A 15112-nucleotide genomic window follows, 5' to 3' on the forward strand; every position below is an offset into this window, starting at 1 on the left:
TGATTCCTGCTAACTGTGGCCGTCATGTTGCAACATTCAAAGCAAAGTAAGGAAATGTATCGGCAACGCTCAGTTTTGAATATAAATACATTTCTGAGGTGCCATTGACAGATTTCCTAACTGATAAAGTTGCGACGACAGTATTTGTGGACATCTGTTCCAGCTGAGCAGCTGTTTCCAGCAGCTGGACAGACTTTAATACAGTGAACAAGTGACTCCATCGTGTAGATCAAGTATGAGGATTATTCTGGTATCAAACCACTGTGAAGAGATTAATAATGTTGCAGTTTGTTTAATTTAGCCCCTTTGCTCGGTTATATACTTTAGATTTAGTTTCACAGTCAGCTTAGTCTCTTGACCAAAAACATCACGCAGTCTACTGGAAATCTCAGAGTTGTTTTTGATGCCGATCTCTCTTCTGATGTTCAAGTGAAAATTTTTGTCTATTCATGCTTCTTTCATCTGAAACAAATCTCCAAAATTAGATGATTCCTGGCTGACACTGACTTGCATAAAACTATAGATGTATTTACTATTTTTCACCTCCTTTACTGCAGTAAATATGATAACTTACTTCAGTACATGCCAAGTTACTCTGGCCACCTGTAAAAATCTGCATTGATTTTAATATTCTATTAATGCCTTTAAAAGCTTGAGAAAAAGGGTAATTGGGCCTTTGTCCTTGGAGCTCCCACATTGTATAACAGTCTATCTATTGCATGAGACTGGCAACACCTTTAGTGTCCTTAAACCTAATGAGAAAAGTTCCTTTGTGACTGGTTGATATATGGGTGTCTTTCATGATCTTTTTCATTTCCCTTCTGTTTTATGATTTGATTGCTTTTATGAGCTTGTTTTGTGATCTCAGTTTTTATGATCTCTGGCTGTTTTTAGTAACTTTGTTTATTTTTCACTTATTTCTTTTTATGTTTTTAGTCTTTTAATTTATTTTTGCTTTTATTTAGCACTTGATAAAAAAAATGCTATGTCGAAAACAATGCTGTGGAATTGTTTTGTCAAAAACATTTTATTTTAGTGTTCCTGGAGTTTTTCTGTTGTTTACTGGGACAGCCAAATGAAAAAAATCTTTTATGTTATTTTTACCTTCCTTACACAAATCTTGAGTTTCTGCTAAATTTCTTTCTTTACAGCCAATGTTTCCACCTTATGTCATTTTGAAGGTTGTACTGAATTTGTATTGCATTATACCAGGAATTTCAAACTCATGGAGGCAACTGAGATACTGAATTAAATCTGAACTTACAAGAATGATACATGTGTTTTTAGATTCAATGTGACTTGATTTTTCAGAAGATATGATTACTGGTAATGTCAATGTCGAAACTGAACATCAGCAGACTTAAAGGGTCTAAAAAACAAACACAGCTCAAACAGCTGATTGACTAATTCCATCGTGGTGAGATTACATTATATTACATCCCCTGAAACCCCAAATTTCTTGGCAAAGTATTTCCAAATTTAACAGCAGGCTCATTCAACAAAATAACAATAACTGAACTAGCATTAATTGGAACAAAATACAATAAAATTAATACAGTTCTCTCCATTTTGTCCCCTACATTCTACAAAAAGGTTCCAATATTTAGTCCACAACCACGAATACAAAGAAGACAAACAGATTTATCACAGCAGTGCTGTATCGGACTGGATTAATTATATCTATGACTATCTAATTAAAGAAGTTGAATGTATATTGCAGCCATGTGTATGTGGTCAGCTAGAAAGTACGCCATGTTCTTTCTGAATGCATATAAACCAAACATGCACTGAAGCTTACACTGGACCTGCATCATCCCATGCGTCATTGTGACCTGTCAGGTGATTCTACTCACCTGTCTGAAGAACTCCTCTAGCAGGGAGGTGGTCCAGCGGTGGTGGAGGTCCCAACTTTTGGCCGGGTGGCTGATGTCTGCTGTGTGCAGCAGCAGGGACAGGGCTTTGGGTTTGTCAATGCTAAGACAGAAAACAGGCATACAATTTTAAAAACTGGAGTATGCCAGAGGGTGTTAAGCATCTGCTGTTAACAAACACTAGGTTTAGTTACTTAATGAACTTAACATCTGAACAAACACCAATGAGACACGTAAGACATTACGGATGTAGCTGATTGGTTTTAGAAACACAATGTTAAGATGGACTGAGATCATCTCTGTGTTTCTAGGTTTGACAGATGGTTCTGAGTCAGATACATGTGCATCTGTCAAATTCAGTCACTGCTTAGCCCTGAAAAAAAAACTGCATTGTAAAAACATTCCAGACAAATCTGCAGCAAGGTTATGAAAAAATACCAGACGGAGGAAGGATGCCAGAAAATGTCCCCGAAGACACAAGGTCATTAAAAAGAATGGAAAAAATGTGGCACAGCTGTAAATGTGTCGACAGCAATCTGTCCACGACAATTGGCAGTCTGTGCAAGAAATGCACAATCCAAGATGAAAAAGTCCGAGAGATAGGATACCTTTTTGTCATCATTGTAGTCTGCTGTAAACAGTATGCTCGGTGGCAGGATACGAGGCTGTAGGTTCTGACCCCCATCACTTACATTGGGTTTGCTTTCAAGGCAGCTAGTATGAACCAAAGAAACAGCTACAGCAACCATGAAACTAAGCCAGGATGTACCACTATGGCACATTCGGAGGAAAGTTCATTCGGAGGAAAGTTCATCTTTCTGTTATGTCCAAAAAAACTAAGACATTACGAGAAAGGGGTTAAGTGTGAGTTGCAGATTGCAATATGGTAGGATATCACATTTATCACATATAAGACACTCAGTCACAATATAAAGCACTGGCAGGTGAGGTCAATAATACTGATTCTCTCGTTATAATGCAATCTTCTGTTGGGAAACCTCAGGTCCCAGCGCTCATGTGGATGTTACTTTGACATGTACCACCCACCTAAGCATTACAGATCAAGCACATCCCCCTGTAGCAATAGCACTTCCTAATGGCAGTGGTCTCCTACAGCAGTACAACGTGCCCTGCCACACCGCTGAACTGCTCAGGTCAACATGACAAAGAGCCCAAGGCGTTGACCTGGCTTCCAAACAGTCCAGAACTGATCGAACATTCACAGGATGCAACAGAACAAGCATTATTGATGGAGGCCCCATCCCATAACCCACAGAATCCAAAGAATCTGCTTCCAACATCCCAGTGCCAGTCACCACAGGACCCCCTCAGAGCTTCTGTGTCCATGCCTACAAAAAGTCACTGCTGTTCTGGTAATACGAGGGACACCAACAAAGTTTTAGGTAATTGGTTTAAATGTTGTGGCTGATCAGTGTAACTACTGCTGCAGATTGCTTAATTGTAAACACAGACATACATGTACACAGAAAAAACTAATATAAACTCTCAGTATTAAAACAGACTTAGTAATATCTTAAATCTAATGTTACTCAGACAGAAGAGTAACATGATAGGGAATATCTTTAGTAGCGAATAATACAAATTCAGTAGTGAGTATTTCCGGCAGCAGGACAGTATATGTGGGAATATCTCAAAATACACTGTAGTATGTGTGCATTTATGGTATTAAAATAGGATATCAGCCAGTATACCACTATGGTTTACTTGGGATCTATTCAGTGATGGTTGTGCTTTTTTACATTTGATATTTTTCATCACTTGAGCACTAATCTACTCAAACTACTAAAAAATACAGGAGAATGTTAAAAAAAAAAAAAAAAATACCCCTGATTCTTATTGAACTGATGCTAAAATATACTAAACATGGACACTACTGTTTAAAAGTTTGGGGTCACTTAGAAATGTCCTCATTTTTGAAATAAATACATTTTTTTTCATTGAAGACAACATTAAATGAATCAGAAATACAGTCTAGACATTGTTAATGTGGTAAATGACTATTCTAAACCCCTTGAGCAATGAATAAAAGTCTGAGCTTTCATGGAAAACATGAAATTGCCTGGGTGACCTCAAACTTTTGAATGGCAGTGTACCTCTATCGGTACTGGTAACACCTCCATCCAAAAAATAGGAGGAAAAACAGTCCCCTTTAATCATACTGCCTCCATTAGGCTAATCGCTCTTCTACACAGTGTGAAGATGCATCATGTCACCTCTACAGAAATCAGTGGTGTCTGAGTTATCACTTGATAACCATATCAGAATACCATGTTTAATGGACTGAAGCATGAAGGGACAGGCGCAGACCAGTGTGGAGACCATACACATACACACAAAAACACACACATGCACACGGAACAAGGTTACACAGAGGTGAGAAAGACTAGCTCACTTTTCCCGGCATCCCATTTGTGGCAGATTGGGCTTTAAAAGTGCACTCTAAGCAGGCCTGCAGCAGACTGGTTTGAATTACTTCACATTAGAGTCCATTCAGCAGTGCAGCTCTATGCAGACTGCAATGTCTTATTTATGTGCACGTGCATGAGTGTGTGCATGTGTGTGTGTTTGTACCCTATACTGCAGCTTGATGATTACTTTACAGTCAGCACCTTTTGTTTTAGAGGTACACTCACAAGTAGAGGAGCCATAAAATAGTTGATTCCACCATATACTATATATTGGATATATAGGAAGTTACTTATCTCTGCATCAGTGCCTTCTGAGCAGTTTTCAGATTGTGATGAATGCTCGGTATTACCGCGGTGAAAAGAATAGCCTGAAGGTCAACCGGTTTTTTGCAGCTTTGTCTTGACAATGCTGCAGTCACATCAGCAGTGATGACTCATCAAGTCATATGATAGTTTGTTTGATAGCTCTTTTTATTTCTGTCATGTACATACATGTACAGCAGTTATCAGTCACTGTGTATCATGCTGTGCTCAAACTGTGTGAAAAGGAAGTTCTGTTAGGAAGCACTCAAAGATATGCAGACCACAACCATCCGGACAAATGTGTACAAATATTTACAGCACGGGGAGCTTGTAGATCAACCTGCCATGTTTCCTTATTCTTTAACTGCCATTTATTTTTTGAGAAAGCGTTGCTTTATCTCTGAGTTTTAGTGCAGTCAGTGGAAGAATGTTTAGGGGAAAGTAACTTGTAGCAAGCTGTACTCTCTCCGAATGAGCTACATTTATCAGATTTTGAAAACAACATTGACTAGCACTATTCGCCTGCACGTCTGGCTGAAGAAATGTCTAATAATGAAGAAGACACAGCTCCGTGATTAAAAACACTTTCTATTTAAAAAGATCATGCAGAATGAATTTACTGCAAAAACTTAAAAATAAATAACTGCTATCAGCCATAGACTGATGACCTGCCCAGGGTGTACAGATGGATGGATGGATGGATGGATGGATGGATGGATGGATGGATGGATGGATGGATGGATGGATGGATGGATGATCTTTACATTGCAGGGTTTAGCAATCCCCCAAGCATCTCCCACTGTAAAAGTGTCATGCTTCATTAGTTCCCCATCACATTTAGAACTGTTTTCGCTGTTTGTATTAGTTAGAAATAATTTCTTGGCATTTGAAACACAACAATTTATGTTTATTCAATGAGATATCCTGCTTTAAATTTACTTTTCAATTCTTTCTCTGGATTACATGGATATTTTAAGATGACATTGTATTTCTGTTGAGTTTGACTGCCAATCAGCAGCTTGTGCTCTGTGGTCTGCCTAAAATAATTTCTGTGCAGTTTTTTTGTGGTGAGATGGAGTGCATTGTCTTACTGTATTGCCATTGCCACTGGTAGGGGTTGCATGGTCTATAATAATGTTTAAATGGATGGTGTCTGTCAAAGTAACTGTGAGAGAATTTGACAATTTTGAGGTTTAGTAGTTTCCAATTAGACAAATGTACAGTTTAAGTAAGAGTTAATTAATTATAAATGGTTCACAGACACCCCACAACATTTTTTTGTATTGTCTTTGGTGCCATTGTTATTATTGTGAATGTTAATATTGTGGTGTTGTAATTTACTGAGTGCCCCTGAACGCCTCACAGAGTTTGTAGTGGAGCTAGACCGGAGACGCAGCAGATTCTCTGCAGCGGAGGCACGGGCCAGAAGGAGAGGCTAATTTTGATCATTGTTGGCCAAATAAAGACTTTGATGCAATTCACCCCGTTTTGCTCTCTGTGCCTCGGAGCAGCTGCAACATCTTGGCGAGCCAGCCAGGAGATCGGGTAAAAAGTGACTTTTAATGAGCGAGAGAAAAAGTTTTTCAGTTAGCCTGTTAGCAACGTTAGCGGCTAACGGTAGCTCTCGCGCCGGAGGATACCCCTTCTCCTACAACAAACCTGGAACCGGACTATCAAATAAAACAACTTGTGAGTACAAAAATGGATTTGGAAGAACTGAGGGACCAAGTTACTACTGCCCTGTGCCGCCAGAACAAGGATCGGCTTGTGGAGGTCAGTTTTCTGTTGAAATGTAATACTGATGAAGAGACAGAAGAATCACTGAAGAAAGCTAACCGTCGTGAGCTAATGAAAGTGATTGAGCACAAACTGGATGAAGTGGAGGAAAGTTATAAGCCTGAAGACACTGTCCAGTATGTGAGGGATCTTTTATCAGCTTTGGGTTCAACGGTGACAGGACCAAAAGGCGATGCTAGTGAGGGGCGCGACTTTTCCCGCTCTTCAGAAAAATGTGAGGAGCTGCAGCAGGAGATCAGAGCGCTAGAGGAGAAGCTCAAAATGGCGGGCGCAGCGGTCCCGACCCAAAGCTCTCAGCTTGGGAGCGTCCCTGAAGTGAGTATTCGTAGAGAGTTTCGCATCAGTGGGCAAATAGGTGAAGGCGGGCAGCGTGATAAACTGTCTTACACTAACCTGCTCCACCAAACGGAAAGCGGACTCCGCAAAGGCCACAGTGAGTCAGAAGTGATTGAGGCAGTGATTAGAGCCATCAGTCCTGGACTCAAACTCAGAGACATGCTTGAACTAAAAACTGATTTGACTCTAACCCAGCTAAGGACAATATTGAAAGGACATTACAGAGAAGATGATACATCAGACTTGTATCAAAAGCTGATCAACATTTCTCAGGATCACAAAGAGTCCCCACAAGATTTTCTCTTCAGGGCTATTGAGCTTAAAGATAGGCTGCTGTATGCTTCAAAGGGAAAAGAAACGGAGCACTACGGAGCAGACCTGATCAAGAGGAAATTTTTGAGGTCAGTTGGTACAGGACTTTTGAATGACAACATCAAGTTTCAGCTGAAACCACTTCTCGACACACCGGATGTGACTGATGAAGCTTTAATAGAGAGACTAAATGAAGCGGCCAATCTTGAGACAGAAAGGCTGAACAAGTTAAAGCGGAACAACAATAAAACTACAAAGATAAATGAACTGCAGACACCAGATGAGCCTCGCAGCAACCCACAAACCACCACAGCTTCAGCCCCAGCCAAAGAGAACACAAAGACTGCTCGGGCTCCCCCAGAAGTACATGCCCTTGTATCAGAACTTAAAGCTGAGGTGGCCGAAGTGAAGCAGATGGTTCTCGCTTCTCTGAATGCAAGCAAGTCCCAGCCACCAAAGAAGCTTCCAGAGGACGCCCGCGCCCGGAGGAGGAGAGGCTGCAGGACCTGCCAGAACAACGGTGAGGGAGACAGCTGCACCCACTGCTTCAAGTGTGGCCAGTCGGGTCACATCTCCAGAGGATGCCGTGCTTCACGTCTGCTGCAGGGAAACGACGGAGGGCCACTGCCACGGGACCAGCAGTGACCCAACCGCCTCATCAGGAGTCCCGCCACTGCTGCAACTGTCGACAGGAGGAGCAACGCGACGCCCCGCTCTACACATGTGCAGGATGCTCATCCGCCAGCTACTGTTCCAAAACATGTCAGACACATCACTGGCAGGAACACAAACACACATGTAAAGCAGTGAGGGTGGTTGAACAATATTTGGGTGAGACAAAAGAACAAAAGTGGTCCTCACACATAGGAAATGTTGACATGATGGTAAACAAGCAAGGGAAAAAACTTATCAAACTTATTGGTAGACGCAAAATGGTTAGGTGCACTTTTGATAAAGTACCAGTTACAGCACTGTGGGATACAGGTGCACAGGCTACTGTAATAAATGACAAATGGAGAGCTGAGCACTTACCGCACACAACTCTTAGGGGTATAGAAGAACTCTTAGGACCAGAACCTTTAAATGGGTTAGCTGCCAATCACACAGAGATACCTTTTATGGGGTGGGTCCCAGTAGAGTTTAGTCTCGTAGGTGCAGATGCTTCTTTCTCCAGCCTCCCAGTGCCTGTCCTAGTCTCTAGTGACCCAAATGTGGCTCAAGACCCTATCATAGGATTTAACGTGATAGAGGAAATCCTTAATGAGCAAATGAAACAAGGGGGTACTGAAAACGGTGACTGTGCTGCTAGCATTGTGAGTAATGCTTTTGACATTGATGCTGTTTCTGCTAAGACTTTTATCCAGTTGATGCACACCAACCAAACGGTAGACCTTGAGACTCATGTTAAAACAGGACGAGGTAAAGTTGCTCTGGGTCCAGGTGAAGTTGCCACTCTTCGCTGCCGCACCCGTGTTTCTGCAGAGGAGGACACTGCAATGCTGTTTTGCCCAAGTGAAACCCAAGGGTTACCCGAAGGACTTCATATCCAAGAGGTACTGTTTAAAGCAAAAAGGGGCAACTCTACCACAGTTCCTGTGTCAGTCACAAATACCACGGGCCATAGTATCACTTTAGGTCCACGTGTTATTTTGGGACATATTGAGGGGGTTAAAGCAATATATCCAGCCGCCCTCCAACCAGTTAAAACTGAACAAACTGAGAAAGTAACAACGGATGCAGACGTTAAAGTCTCATCACCTCCAAAAAGTGACTCTAACGAGGCATGGGATCCCCCTGTTGCCTTAGATCATTTAACTAGAGAACAACAAAGAGCAGTAAGAGAAATGTTAAAGGAGGAGTGTAAAGCTTTTTCTAAAGATGATAGTGATGTAGGCTGTATTCCCTCCCTCCAAATGCACATTACTCTTCAAGACCAGACACCAGTTCAAAAGACTTACATCAGTGTACCCAAACCTTTACACCAGGAAGTCAAAGCATATTTGCAGGACTTAATCAACAGAGGGTGGGTTACAAAATCAAAATCGCCTTATTCTTCTCCTATAGTGTGTGTTAGGAAGAAGTCAGGTGAACTCAGACTTTGTGTGGACTATCGTGAACTAAACCGTAAATCTGTGCCTGATAGACATCCTATTCCTAGGATACAAGACATGCTTGATAGCCTTACTGGTAGCTCTTGGTTTACAGTACTGGACCAGGGGAAGGCTTATCATCAGGGGTTTTTAGACGAAGAAAGCCAGCCTCTCACAGCATTCATTACACCCTGGGGTTTATACCAGTGGGTCAGGATCCCATTCGGACTAAGTTCCGCCCCAGCTGAGTTTCAAAGAAGCATGGAGGAGTGTCTGTGGGGTTTACGTGATGACATTTGCTTACCTTACCTTGATGACAATTTGGTCCACAGTAAGTCATTTCAGGACCATATTGAACATGTCAGGGCCGTGTTGCAAAGGTATCAAAAACATGGTGTAAAATTGACTGCTAAAAAGTGTGAACTGTTCAAGCCTAATGTGAGATTTTTAGGCAGGATTGTATCAAAAGAGGGTCACAGTATGGATCCAGCAGAGGTCGCTCCTGTACTGGCACTGAAAGAGAAACAGCCTAGCACAGTGGGTGAAGTGAGGCAAATACTGGGCTTCCTATCATACTACAGGTCTTACATACAAGATTTTTCACGTATAGCCAAGCCCTTGTATGAACTTCTTGCTGGTCCATCTGTTCAAGACTCACAGGATGCAAAGACATTGAAAAAGACTAAAAAAGGGAAAAACAAGCAGAACCGAGGACAGCTACCCTCGTCTGCCCCTGTCAAATGGACTGAGACTCATCAACAAGTTTTGTCGTACCTGGTTGATAAACTGTCTAATCCGCCTGTCCTAGGTTATCCAGATCTGAACCAACCTTTTGTGTTACATACTGACGCTTCTCAGGCAGGATTAGGAGCTGTACTTTATCAGCGTAGCAATGGTAAGCTAAGAGTGATAGCTTATGGGTCTAGAACCTTAACACCACCTGAGAAAAACTACCATATGCATGCAGGAAAATTGGAGTTCTTAGCACTTAAGTGGTCTATTTGTGAGCGGTTCAGGGATTATTTGTTTCATGCACCATCTTTTGTGGTTTATACAGATAATAATCCACTCACTTATGTCTTAACTACTGCAAAGCTAAATGCATCAGGTCAACGTTGGGTGGCAGAGTTAGCAGATTTTAACTTTTCTATAAAGTACAGGCCAGGGAAAACAAATGCAGACGCAGATGGGTTATCCAGGATGCCCATGGACTTTGAGGACTATATGAGACACTGTACACATTCAGTCAGTCAGGATGCTGTAACAGCTACACAGCAGAGCATCCTGGTGCAGCAAACGGAGCAGACGCCAATGTTTAGTGTGGTTTCATTTGATGCTCTTCAGCAACAGGCAGGAGCAGAGAGACTTTTGGACACTATTCAGCCTTTACCCAGAGAGGAGATCTGTGCAGCTCAGCAACAAGACCCTGTAATAGGTAAAATGTACAGTTATGTGAAACAAAACAGAAAACCTGCTGCACATGAGATTCAAAACGAGAGCTCAGAGTTCAAGGCACTTGCCAGGGAGTGGAGTAAACTGTGTATCAGGGAGGATGGGACTTTGTTCAGAAAAACGCAACACAAAGAGCAACTGGTTCTTCCTGCTGTGTACCACCCCCTTGTCTTAAATGAACTACACAAGCAGATGGGTCATTTGGGCTCAGAAAGGACAATAAACTTAACTCGAGACCGTTTCTATTGGCCGAAAATGCAAAGGGACATTGAGCACTTTGTCATGAATGTTTGTGAGTGTTTGAAAAAAAGAAAACCAAACAGACAAGCACGTGCCCCCATGCAGAGCATTGAAACTACTCATCCATTTCAGATTGTGTCGATTGACTTTCTGCATCTTGAACAATGCAAAGGCGGTTGCGAGTATATTCTTGTAGTCATGGACCACTATACTCGCTTTGCTCAAGCATATGCTACAACTAACAAAGCAGCGAAGACTGTAGCAGAAAGACTGTTTAATGACTTCTGCCTTAGGTTTGGCTTCCCGGAGAAACTGCATCACGACTTGGGGAGAGAGTTTGAAAACAAACTGTTGCATCATTTGAAAGACCTGTCAGGTATTAAAGGGTCACACACAACTCCTTATCACCCGCAAGGAAACGGGCAAACAGAACGGTTTAACAGGACTCTTCTCTCTATGCTAAGGACACTAACAGAAGAACAGAAAACAGACTGGAAAAGCCACCTTCCCAAAGTCATACATGCATATAACTGTACTGTTAATGAGTCTACGGGCTACTCTCCATTCTTCTTGCTGTTTGGTAGGCTACCACGGCTTCCTGTGGATCTTCTGTTTGGTATTGAACAGCAGGACAGCCCAGGCCCTTATCAGGACTATGTTGACAAATGGAGGCAAAGGATGACAGAAGCCTACAACATCGCCACCCGAAATGCAGGCAAATCGTCACAGCGAGGTAAAACACAGTACGACAAGAAAGTGTATGGGCCACCATTGAAAATCGGCAGTCGTGTCCTGGTGAGAAATGTGACTGAGAAGGGAGGTCCTGGCAAAATCCGCTCCTACTGGGAAGACAACATTTATGTCATCAAAAACCAGAAGGGTGAGGACAGTCCCGTGTTCGAGTTGGTGCCAGAAAACGGCCAAGGCAGGACAAGAGTTATGCACAGGAACATGTTATTGCCTTGTGATTTTCTCCCAGTCTCAGCAGACACAAACAAGACTGGAGATAAAACAAAAACAAAGAAAAGACTTTTAAACAAAAATGACAAAACCCGGATGAGACAAGCGCAGCAGGTGGAAAGTGAGGAGGAGTCAGATGAAGATTTATCAGATGCTGTTTTTACATGGACTGTTCCTGAGCCTCACGAGACACCTGCACTGGACCCCACTGCGACAGAGTTCATTCCACTGCTGGACAGGGATGAGCTTCTACAAAATGAGACTTTTCAAATCGCTGATGATGATCAGGAGGACCCCATCCCAGCTCAACTGCCAGAAGAGGACGCTGAGGAGACTGAGGATGCGAGAGATGTGGACAGTGGTTCAGATTCTGAATCTTTGGAAGAAACACAGCAGATGAGTACTTATCCAAAGCGAGACAGAAAGAAACCACAAACTCTGACTTATAATACTTTGGGTCAACCAAGTTTTACTGAGCGAGCCGTTGCAACTAAAGGTTTAAGTGTTCATGGTTACTGGCGACCTTGGTAAACAAAAAGACTGTTGACATGTTAAGACTGAAGTATTCATGTTATAAGACTGTTGAAACTCTTCACACTTTATCCTCCAGGTATATGAGTTAAAAAAAAAAAAAAAAAAAAAAATGTACTCATGGATTGATGGCCGATTTATGGTTTAAGACTGTGGTACTTGGGTAATTGTTTTTCTTGGTGAATGAAATGGGAAAAAGATGCAATACCCTTATGTAAAGTAATGGTCAAATGGTTTGGTTATGTTTACACATGTATTGGACTTGTAATAACATCTGAGCAAGCGTCAGGGGGTATACACAGCTGCAGTGCACGGTAGTCTGAGTTACTCATAACGGGTAGTGACCTAAAATACTGTCCATTCCATACTATTTGGTTCATTATAATAGAAACTTGAGCAGGTACATTTAAGTGTCGGGACGACATCTCTTAAGTGGGGGAGAGTGTGAGAGAATTTGACAATTTTGAGGTTTAGTAGTTTCCAATTAGACAAATGTACAGTTTAAGTAAGAGTTAATTAATTATAAATGGTTCACAGACACCCCACAACATTTTTTTGTATTGTCTTTGGTGCCATTGTTATTATTGTGAATGTTAATATTGTGGTGTTGTAATTTACTGAGTGCCCCTGAACGCCTCACAGAGTTTGTAGTGGAGCTAGACCGGAGACGCAGCAGATTCTCTGCAGCGGAGGCACGGGCCAGAAGGAGAGGCTAATTTTGATCATTGTTGGCCAAATAAAGACTTTGATGCAATTCACCCCGTTTTGCTCTCTGTGCCTCGGAGCAGCTGCAACATAACATCTACATGAATGCCAGGACCCAAGGATTCCAGCAGAGCATTACAATGTACAAAGATGATCAGTGTATGTACTATATGATGCATTATTACAAAAAATTATCTGAGTGGAAGTTGTTATCACATGACTTGACTCTCCTAAGCCATACCTACAATTTGTTAACTTGCCTGAATTTTTCACTTGTATAACTTCTTTAAATAAGACCTATAACTTTTGGAGTCCATATCTGAATGTTTTGCTGGGCAGCTTGCCCCTTCGACATTTTTGATTCTCCACACATTGCTTACACTTGACTACTATTTGACTGCAGTGCAGATGATTTCTGCTTTTGTTTTGGAAAAAATAATAAAATTACTATGCTCAGCCAACGATTTGTGAATGTAAGGTCTAAGAAAGTAGCAGAACTATACATGTTAAAGACCAGGAGCAGCAGAACAAGAAAATTCAAGACAAAATTACATTTTTTGTGGAAGGCAAATGTTTTTTTACCCACTCATCAGCTGTAGCAGCACTGCAGTACACCAGCAAACCTATCAGCAATTGCCGATGCTGGCTGTGTTTCAGCACAGTGTGCACATAAATTTCACCCTGCCAAATCTGGTGTGACCACACCGTAAGTCTGCTGCAGATTTCCAGCACAGAAAAACAAGCTGCACTTCTGTCTGAGAGAGTCTATAGCTATACTGTGTTGAATACCTGTACTGTATAATGCATGACTTTGCTACTACTTGGCAGAAAAACATTTTTTTTCCATCCCATTCATGCATTTCATCTCTATTTCTTTTTTATGTTGGGTAAACAACATCTGAGCTCCAGAAAACCTCCCTTGCTTGTTTCAAATGGACCATCTAATACAAAACAGCTGTTTATTGTGTTTCTCAATGAGTACCCCCTTCAGTGCAGGGTTAAATGGGTTGCAAGCAGCAGGTGGTAAGTAAACAGAGGCTGTGAAGTAGGGTTAATAGGGATGTAAATTGTAGGGCGAGAGCTGCCAGCGTGAATGCATGCTGGTGAATTAAAAGACAACTGACCCCTCAGGTTGTTGTAGGAAGTTCTTCATGGCCTTAACCTGCTGGAAGTGGCAGGACATGTCTGTGGCCAGCACCATCTCCACCACCAGAGCCCGCAGCTCTCTGATGAAACATAAAAACAGAGAAACATGAGCCACGTGCAGCATAATGAACTGTCAAATTCACAGGTAATAAAAGCCGACTTATGCCAGAAGTTGTTAAACTAAATGAAGGCAGTTTTTGAGAGCTATTTATAATATCTGCTTTGACAAGTCCCAGCTTATGCTATAAAAAACCGGATTGCAGCTGTCTTATATTATCACATAACAGTTCCATTTAGAAGAAAGTTGTTGAACCTTGAAGGTAATCCAACTTTGATGCTTTTGACTCCACTGAGTACAGTTAATCTAGAAAAGTAAGTGATGCACTTATTTTGAGTTTTGCATTGGTGCACACTGTGAGACTGTTCTGCCTGACTGGTTTCATGCCTGCCGGTTCTCCTGTCTCTATCTGTTCTCACACAGTATTTTAACATCTCAGTTTTACTTCCCTTTGCTGTCACTCAGCCCTTCCATCCTTCTGTCTTTCTTCCTCTTACTGCCTGACTGTTTAAGTATCCGTCTCACTGACCTCCAGTCGTCCTTGGAGAGATTGTAGAGGATGTTCATTTCATCGTCGTCCTGCAGCAGGCGATAGGCTGCGCTGACATGATGACTCTCCAACACTGAGCGATCATTATAAAGGATAGCTGTGTCTGATCTGTCAGTCAAAGAGAAGGGAAAACAATAGTCTCTTATTTGTTTATACTGAGAAAAACTACTTTAAGAACAAATATGAATGCTTAAATGTTGCTACCAATCCACTTTCTCTATGTATTGTGTCAGTATAAATGTGATCAAACTTTAGCATGACAGCGCATGCCAAAGATCTGCCATCTTTTCCTCTTTGACTTTCAGTTAGTTGCTTATTCACTTTAACTTCAC

At 41.7% G+C, this 15112-nt stretch overlaps 1 protein-coding gene across 8 annotated transcripts in view; it reads right to left on the reverse strand.

Annotated features, from left to right (window-relative positions):
• Positions 1 to 15112, reverse strand: part of pde1cb (phosphodiesterase 1C, calmodulin-dependent b) — a 124449-nt gene that overhangs the window by 10191 nt on the left and 99146 nt on the right. For all 8 annotated transcript variants that reach the window (XM_055014142.1, XM_055014144.1, XM_055014143.1 and 5 more), the window contains 3 exons: positions 14760 to 14888; positions 14151 to 14252; positions 1854 to 1974 (listed from right to left, as the gene is read on the reverse strand). In XM_055014142.1, the coding sequence (XP_054870117.1) occupies positions 1854 to 1974; positions 14151 to 14252; positions 14760 to 14888 (352 nt within the window). The remainder of the gene's footprint in view (positions 1 to 1853; positions 1975 to 14150; positions 14253 to 14759; positions 14889 to 15112) is intronic.

Source organism: Amphiprion ocellaris, chromosome 10 (genome assembly GCF_022539595.1).
Source record: "Amphiprion ocellaris isolate individual 3 ecotype Okinawa chromosome 10, ASM2253959v1, whole genome shotgun sequence".
NCBI classification, from domain to species: domain Eukaryota; kingdom Metazoa; phylum Chordata; class Actinopteri; family Pomacentridae; genus Amphiprion; species Amphiprion ocellaris.